This window comes from Helicoverpa zea, chromosome 3, assembly GCF_022581195.2.
Source record: "Helicoverpa zea isolate HzStark_Cry1AcR chromosome 3, ilHelZeax1.1, whole genome shotgun sequence".
Taxonomy (NCBI): Eukaryota; Metazoa; Arthropoda; class Insecta; order Lepidoptera; family Noctuidae; genus Helicoverpa; species Helicoverpa zea.
The window spans coordinates 14,591,772-14,600,749 of NC_061454.1; the positions used below are offsets into that span (position 1 = coordinate 14,591,772).

Genomic DNA, 8,978 nt, shown 5'->3' on the forward strand with positions numbered 1-8,978 from the left:
TTTTTCCTATTTTCGTGTTTGCATTTACATTGCATTCTGGTGTAACCTACTTTTCATTCAGGTATGCACAGTAGAGTAGAACAAAAATGAAAAGAAATAGGATGCTAAGTATAAAGTATAAGTAGTTTAAGAAGTCTCAAGAAAGTGAACACATTCAATTAGAGGTAAATCATAAACGTACTTTCATAAGCGTCTCGATCGATATGCATTCATAGTAAAATGGTCACGGCCACGCAAGTGACTCAGGCGCAGCGGGGTCGTTCACCTGCGCGCCGTCTCGCTCACACGCCGGCCGACTCCACGACTACGTCATCGTCGGCATCGATTGCTTCGCTATGTGATCTATTAAACAATATGTAAGTAAAAGTATCTATCAATGGAATGGTTTACAAAAGGCCCGCAGCATACTCGCTGCGCCTGTTCAGGTTGCAGTGATGGATGGTCGCGGTGTGACGTCACCGAGCGGTTTCTGCGGAGTAGCGGAGTGGAGGCCCCCCTCCGAGGAGGTCGGGCCGACACCCAGTCAGACACACAGTTAGCCGCGGACACCGAGCGGTACTCGCGACGTCTTCGGCGCTGTCTGCACACGCGTCTCACCTGCCATTCGAGGAATGCGCTGGCGTCGCTCGTACAACAGTAACGTGTTAGTGTGTTCCTGAAGCAAAAAGGCATGTGTGTTGTGTCGTGCCCCGAAGCCACCTCAGAGCAGCGCCAGTGAGTCTGGCGAGACGACGGAGCTGCTCGCGCGTTATCTGTCTCTCTGCCTCAAGATCGTGGACTGAACGAGTCCAACATCGACACGGCCGAGCTGAGTTAGGTACACGATACTGTCTGTTAAGATAGTAGAGTTGAAGGGCAACCGATATTGTTCTTTTTTGTTGGTCTATAATATACCTGTATAATATACCTACCTATATAACAAACAATTCGAAAAAGTTAAAGAAAACTTACTCCTGGTCAAATACTTGCCTGTCAAATACTTACAAATACTGAGTGTTAGTGTTACCGACCTGGCACCATTGTGCCAGGTCGGCTCCACGTGAGCTGAAGCCAACTCGAGCAGTCATGATGTTGCCGCTTTACTGCTTATGCTTAATTAATTCATTATACGAACAAGTATTGTTTTGTTATTCTCTCGTTCAAAGCTATAATAGTACTTATCTGCAGCGTTAACATTTACAATTTATCAATACGTCTTGCGTATTTAAAATCGTTATAAAATCAGGCTTCCATAAAGGAAGGTCATAAAAACTATCAATGTAGGTAGTTTGTCGCAAATCGAGAAGTCGTGCGAACTTCCAAGTGCTGCACATCGACAGGAATTTTCTTTTGTTACCGCAATCGTGGCATAGTTGTAGATAACTGTATGTAGTCTGTATGACAGGTTGCCGGCGCAGAAGACACAGTAGCCATGCCGAGCAGCAGCCGCGGAACTCCTGACTCCCTCCACGCCTCGGGTAACTCACTCACACTATGTTTGTACTACTTGACTGCAACTTGGCCGCAGCTGCACTGGAACCGTGTGTACTGGAATCGAAGCGGCAGCAGCATGCACAGTCCACGACGCACGTGGCGTCAGCAGCTAGCATTCAAAACGTGCCTTTACTTTTGTTATAATGACATTCGATACATTTGTTTTTGTTTAGGTGTTATTTATTAACAAACATACATACTTTGCATTACATAAAATACAGTAAAGCAATAGAGAAAGTTCAGCGCAAATTTCTTAGAACAATGCAGTATAAGTGTCGTTTGCACCGTCTTTCGTATGAGAATTCGTTACAAAGATTCAAATTATTAACATTGCATTCAAGGCGGCTGGTACTTCAAGCTATGATGCTTCATGGTCTAGTACACAACATGTTTGACTGTTTAAAGATAAAGATTCATTTATTGCATAACTGTGTACATATTGATGTTTATTAAATATACAATAGATTAGACCAACAGTCTATCCAAGTCGGACATGCAATATTAAAATAAAGTAGAGAAAAAAAAAGAAAAAAGATTCACTGACAATACAAAAGTGACACTTCTTAATTACTTTTCCAAAATATTCGGAATCTATACTTATAATAAATCTGTAGAGAGGTCAATTCTGTACATTGAGTATATTTCCAAAATAACTATTAGGGGGTGTTTATTATAGTGATCGATACTGATGCCAAAAATGCAATCAGTAAAATTTTTGTCTGTCTGTCTGTATGTTCGTTATGGAAACGAAAACTACTTGACGGATTTCAATGAAACTTGGTACAATGACTCTTTGTACTCCTGGGCAGGTTACAGGATACTTTTCATCACGCTACGATCAATAGGAGCAGAGCAGTGAAGGTAAATGTTGGGAAAACGGGAGAAGTTACTCCATTTTTTATGCTTCCGTCGCGTGTGCAGCCTTAATGATTAAAGCTACACAGAAACAATGTATGACGGAAATATTCTCCTTAAAATTATGTAAAAAATATACCTTGACAGTATATGTCTATCTTTTATGGTTGGCTCACAATAACACGTTTAGCTCTCGATAGCCGCTCCTTGTACAAAATCCAAATCTAACGCGGACGAAGTCGCTGGCAGAAGCTAGTTAGTCAATAATATATCATATATCGTACCCAGAACGGTAATAAATAGAGAAGCTCGTGCGTACCCGGTGTTTGCTACAACTAGTTGTCGAACAAACGCGGGCGCACAAATACTTTCACAGAATTTTCGCCCTGAAACGACAAGAATTCAAAAGAAACATTGTTAGACATTAAATACTAACCTCCCATTACTTTAGGTTTAAATACCTAATGAACTAGTATCGCAGACACCCCCAACCTGTACCCTTTTCTTAACCTAGTAACATGTGGAAACGTAGTGAATTGTGCTTTAATTATTATTTTAATTTAAACCTAGCTGTAAGATTTTATTGCACAATTGTTTGTTTTCCCAATTATGGATTATGTTCTGCTCCCAAGTTACGATATGAGACATCTGACAACTAATGTACACTGCTTAGTTGAAAGTGTCAGTAAGGTACATATGCAGCAATCTGCTTAGATTATGACAAGACACAAGACTGATTGCAGCAATGACAAAGGATGTTTGACTTGTCACGTGTGTGTGTGTCAGGCGGCGCGGAGACGCGGGAGGACGTGCCGCTGAAGGCGCGGCACGCGGGCGCGCGCTGCCCCGCCGGCCCGCGGCTCATCCTGGCCGCCTTCGCCGCGCTCTCCGCCGCCATCACGCTGGCTCTGCTCACGCAGATCTACTACGGCGACTACGAGGTATGCACTGCCCACTTCTCTAGCCTCTCCATACTTTATTTGACAGTCTGTTCAAGTGTTGGTTTTTATGTTCACTTTATTTTTTACTGCAAAGGGTAAACCTAACGTAAAGTCGTGGTGACCTAGTGGCTAAAGAGCCAACCTCTCGAGTATGATCTATAATTGGGAAACTAAGGAACCCTAAAGCGAGCGTGGCCCGACATGCTTGGCCGGTTTTTTTAATGAATGATGCAAAGAGTAGTGTGCAGTATAGTAATGAATAGCGTCGTGTTGCAGCTGGTGCCGCACGGCAGCGTGTCGTCGTCGGCGGCGGCGTGCTCGCGCGCCGGCACCGACGCGCTGAAGGCGGGCGGCCGCGCGCTCGACGCCGCCGCCGCCGCCGCGCTGTGCCTCGCCGTGCTGGCGCCGCACCGCACCTCCCTCGATGCGTACGCACCCTAACCACTCGCTTCTATACCGCCAGAGTATATATCAACTCGCACTGCCATTGTTTGTGGTGCACCTACCTACATGCATACAAGATGAGAAAATCAATCAATGTTGTGAATTTTTAAAAAACAAACATAACCCATAGCGTCCCCGTTTGAACGATTGCTGGCAGAGTGAACGATGTCTGTATTGAGTGGTGTTGCAGGAGCGGCGCGCTGCTGTACTGGGAGTACCGCAACGCGCGCACGCAGCCGGCCGCGCTGTTCGAGTGGGGCGACGCGCCGGCGCCGGGCGGCCGGCCGCCGCGCCTCGTGGCCGCGCTCGCCACGCTGCACGCGCAGCTCGGCGCGCTGCCCTGGCAGCAGCTGCTGATGCCTACCATACAACTAGCTAAGTGAGTTCAACTCAGTATGATCGTGTCTCGTTAGAATCGCGTGGTGCTCATGCCCTAGTCTTGTGCATTCCAGGGACGGGTTCCAGGTGTCGGAGGGTCTGGCGGCGGCGGCGGCGGCGGCAGGGGACGCCTCGTACCAGGCCGGCGCCCTCGCTGCGGCGCCTGCGGTAGCCGCCTACCTCAGCGGCTTGCTCGCCAACACCAGTGCTGGTATCATATTCGTTGTATTACTAAGTATTGGCGTATTGCTATATGCATATTATAAGGAATCGCCTTGTTTTTTTTTTACCTGCGTATGGATAGTGTACTTCAATGAACTTAATTCAGGCTACTGTGTGTACTACAACTTTCCTTCGAGCCAGTGATAACCACCCTTTTGTTTATAAACCTGTTCCCTGTACAGCGAATAGGGCTTAAAAGTGCCCAACTAGGTCCAAGTAGGTTTGTAAAGAAGGAGAAACGTAAATACGTCACCGCAAAATAACAAGTTTATCCTAGGAAAATTGTAAAGTTTCGTAGGTGACATAACCATGATGTTGAACGGCATAGTGTTGTGTATCAGAGCTGTCCGCGGCGTGGGGCGGCGCGGCAGGCGTGCGGCGCGGGGCGGCGCAGGCGGCGCGCGCGGGCGCCTGGCGCGCACTGGCCGCGCCGCGCGCCGCGCCCGCCCTGCGCGCGCTCGCGCATGCGCTGCAGCCGCCGCCCGCCTCGCCCGACGACGCACAGCGCAGGTACCACAACCAGCCACACTACACCCTACCTACTCATTCCCCACTAGGGTTCACTTTGATTTCCCCCATCGAGAAGGCGCCTAGACGTCAATTGTACCTACATCAGGTGTACAAACACTGGAGCAAATACATTTAATACCTATCAGTGTGAATCTACGCATACGCTGTGTGCACATACGTAGATTACAGGTTGTTGTTACATATATTCGTTTCTTCCTCCTGCCCTGTTCCCAATTTTATTTGGGCGGCGCAATATGTCATCCTCTTCCATTTTCCCCTATCACTCGTCATACTGACACTCACTTTTAGGCAATCCATCCATCTTTTCTCAGGTCTTCCTCTTCCTCTCCTCCTCCTCCTGAAATACCGCCAAAATCACAATGCAGGTATTCGGTTTTGCTCTTGCTCGCCTTTAAATTAAACCTACCGTCTCCAGTCTTAGCCGCCATGCCTCCAACCTGATCTGGCCCACTCTTCCCTACCACAACATGTATTCGTTTAAGATGACTAAATAATAAATAAAACAAACGGGGTGAGCTAAATACAACCGTTTAAAAACAGTAATGTGAAAAGTAGTGTAAACTGACGATACAGAAAAAAACAGGAAAATACGCCCTGTAAGCGTAGGTGGGTACCGCAGAGAAGTTGCCTAAACTTCCAACTCTACAATAAAAGAAATATAAATAATCATATACATATTATGTATATGTACCTATATAATATTATCTGTGGGTGGACCGCTTATTTATCAAATCAAATATTTTTATTTTCAGGCTGCATTGGCCTATGGAGATATATATATATGTATATACCTTAAAGACTGACATACATATTATGATACAAACATTGTTAGTACATAAAAACTTAAATCTATAATATGTACCTATGTTTGCTCTTTATGGCAGAATACAAACATCACATCATGCCGACACACACGCAGTTACGGCAATATTAAAACACCCGCTTCATCAGGAGCTAGGAAGCTGCATGAATGTATGTGTGATGTGTGCAGGGCGCTGGAGTGGCTGCAGGGCGAGGCGCGCGCGGGGACGCTGGCGCCGCGCGGCGTGGCCACCGGCCTGGCCGCCGTCGACCAGTACGACACCTACGTCGCGCTCGTCACGTCAGTCTAACCTCACTTCTCACTCTAATCCTCTGGGATCTAGACAACACGAGGACCGTTTTGGTTTTTTTTTCTTACATGAGGTTATTATACCTAGTCGTCATGTAGTTCCATTGTCATCAATTCCGGACGGATCTATTGATGAAAACCTAGATAAATCGTGGGAGACCCAAAAGTTGAAGCACGCATCGGGTGATCTATCGGGTATGCTTCTCGCTCGGGTCATTCCACAAAAATAAAAAAAGTACTTTTCACCTAAACATTCCAGTTTGACGGCTTATTTCTTTTAAAGAAAACAGATGTTTTCGGTGCACAATATCAGAATGGACTTGACCACGTAATTACGTGCGGATAGCGCCCTAATACTGAGATAAATATATAATTAATTATTGGCAACTTATCACAAGTGCCGACCAAGTCGGATATTCCACATGTAATTTGGAAGAAAATAGAAGTCTAAAAATAATGCTCATAATATTTAGCACAAAAATAGATGCCGAAAACTTAATAGTTATCTACCTTCCTGTAATTTTAACGATTTTAAGTACGCGCTTGCAGGGGCACATCGGTGGCGTTCGGGTCGGGCCCGCTCGCGGCGGCCGGCTGGCTGCGTGACGAGCCCTCCGCGCCGCTCGACCTCGCGCCCGCCTTCTTACTCGACGACGCTGTGTGCGGTCAGTTTCACACAACACTTCTTACTCCTTACTCTCTTAGGAAACATTGGCACTATTCTTCTTGCTAGAACATTGCTGTGTCAGGTCTATGGAAGTGGATGTCATTTGAACATCTTTGGCCTCTGCTTAGCCGTAAAGACTTTATGGCAGAAAGCCTGATAGACAACTAGTCTTACCAAGAATATCGGTTGTGGCGGTCAGATAGTCGCTCCATGTAATACACTGGTTCTTAACTGCATTCGATTAGACTGGAAGCCGACCCTAACAGACATACATTGGGAAGGCAAATAACTGCGACTCCACTCTGAAGAAACAGGTCATCAAAGCAGACACGGCCTGCTTGTCATCATCTTTCCAGGCTAAGTAGTACTTATATATCTAAGTATTATCGTGCAAATTCCACCAGAGTCTTTAGTAAATGAGGCAGCGGTGACGGGGAGAGTCGGTAATATAATAGTGAATGTGTGCAGGAACGCGCTACGTGGTGGGCGCGGAGTCCGCGAGCGCGCTGGCACAGGCGGCGGCGGCGCTGGTGACGGACGGCGCGCCGGGCGCCGTGGAGCGCGCGCGCGCCGACGTGCTGCCGGGCGGCGCGCTGGCGCTGCAGGCGGGCCGGCCCGCGCCCGCGCGCCTCGCGCTGCCCGCGCCCGCGCCGCCGCGCAACGCCACGCCGCCGCACGCCGCCGTCAACCTGGTGCAGCAGCGCGCCGACGCGCTCGCCTCGCACGCCGACAGCCGCGGCGGCGGCCTCGCCTCGCGCTTCTGACTGCACTCGCACTCCTCCCACACTATATGGACTTCTGCCTAATTCTATACCTTCGCTTCTACATATTATATGAAAAATAATAAGTTCCTATAGGTACTTACCAATTAATTAAACTTTAGGTAAAACATCAATGAAAACCGATAACCCTACGTAACCACCTCACTGTCGCGAGCAATGTCCCCGTAAAATCTGACATCGTTTTATGCAAGAATCATAAAATAAAGATGAAAATGTAGTGAATAGGTTTGTAACTGTATCTCATAGCGACTCATACGTTTGCAAGCAAGCTTGGGTTTTAGGGCGCTCTCAATTTATGCGTTTCTTGGCGGTCAGCTGCGGTACCGAACGGTGCGTTTGACGTTCAGCGCACGGGCGATCCTCTTTTTTCATGCAAAACACACTGTGCGGCAACAGTGCGGCGTCGGTACGACGAATGGTCGTCAACAGGACGCAACGTCGCAAGCGTCACATGTTCATATCAGTGTTGTTCTTCGCCAGAGTCCATGGCGATGCCATGCTTGAGTGATGTCACATCATTGGGATAAAAACGCATGGCAGTAAAATACGCATACATAACCTGCAGCACGTTAAGCATGCGTCAGCGGTCCGACACGAAACGCATACATTGAAAGCGCCCTAAGGGAAAGGTTCACATCTGACGAAACATCGTCGCGTTACGCCAAAACAGACAAATACAAGAAAAAAAATATTGAGAGGTGTCATGAGACACCTGGATGGAACTAAATTTCCTTTGATTATTTGTTACAAAAAACCTGTATTCAAACAATAAAAATAATCGTCATGGCACTCCACTCTCCAAATCGAAATAGAAAGACGAAACGAAAATAACTGGGGCACGATTCTGCTAATTTCACTTAAGAGGACGAATTGGAATTTTTGGCGCCAAGGATCTCAATTTTTCTCAGTAAATACAAAACGAATCAAAATACAACTTGGTTACCTGAAAGTTCATGATATAAACCTTATTTTGTTAGACGTAGAACCATGATTAGGTAACTTTTATAACAGAGAAAAATATATCAAACATACCTCTTTTTAAAAAGAGATTCACATATTATGGGCAAACGGGACCGATTTAAGCCTCTTAACTTTTTTAGTAGTTGAGTATATACATACTCTTTAAAATTGTAGAAGGAATTTTTATCAAATTATCATTTCTAAATAATAAAATTACAAAACCATTTTGTCGCTTACGACTTTTAGTTATAAGCTAGCGCGCGTATTGTTATCCTCGCCCCGCTCAGACGCTCCGACCCCTTTTGGCGCCTTAGACGCGCGTGCCGGTTATGGAATTATTGTTGACCAATTCGTCGCCTTAAGTGACATACGATTCACATCCGACTGAGATCCAATCACGACTCAATTACAATTGAAGCGTATGTAGCATTCCGCTATTTTTTATTTGAAATAAACGTTTTTATCCTTTTCTGTCAATCAATAATGAATCATTTTGTCTGCAAATGATTTACAATTGCAATATAATTGTAGAGCAAACTACCGTATAGACCAAAATGGCAGACCAATCGCAAACCAATCGAATGTCGTTAGGATACGATTGACGAATCGGGCCC

The 8,978-nt window shown here is 46.3% G+C and overlaps 1 protein-coding gene across 1 annotated transcript; it reads left to right on the forward strand.

Annotated features, from left to right (window-relative positions):
- The first annotated feature begins 458 nt into the window (after positions 1–458).
- On the forward strand, positions 459–7,626 carry LOC124646186 (glutathione hydrolase 7-like). Its single transcript, XM_047186278.1, has 10 exons — positions 459–817; positions 1,385–1,457; positions 3,115–3,269; positions 3,546–3,697; positions 3,904–4,092; positions 4,166–4,302; positions 4,655–4,823; positions 5,836–5,946; positions 6,505–6,620; positions 7,091–7,626. The coding sequence occupies exons 2-10, from the start codon at positions 1,412–1,414 to the stop codon at positions 7,384–7,386; spliced, it is 1,371 nt and encodes a 456-aa protein (XP_047042234.1). The 5' UTR covers positions 459–817; positions 1,385–1,411; the 3' UTR covers positions 7,387–7,626.
- Positions 7,627–8,978: the final 1,352 nt, after the last annotated feature.

Bases quoted from the DNA above. Each gene is read 5' to 3' on its own strand.
- LOC124646186 (XM_047186278.1), top strand. From the start codon at position 1,412: ATGCCGAGCAGCAGCCGCGGAACTCCTGACTCCCTCCACGCCTCGG. The intron at 3,270-3,545 runs GTATGCACTGCC...GTCGTGTTGCAG, and splicing joins TCTACTACGGCGACTACGAG to CTGGTGCCGCACGGCAGCGT. The intron at 6,621-7,090 runs GTCAGTTTCACA...GAATGTGTGCAG, and splicing joins ACTCGACGACGCTGTGTGCG to GAACGCGCTACGTGGTGGGC.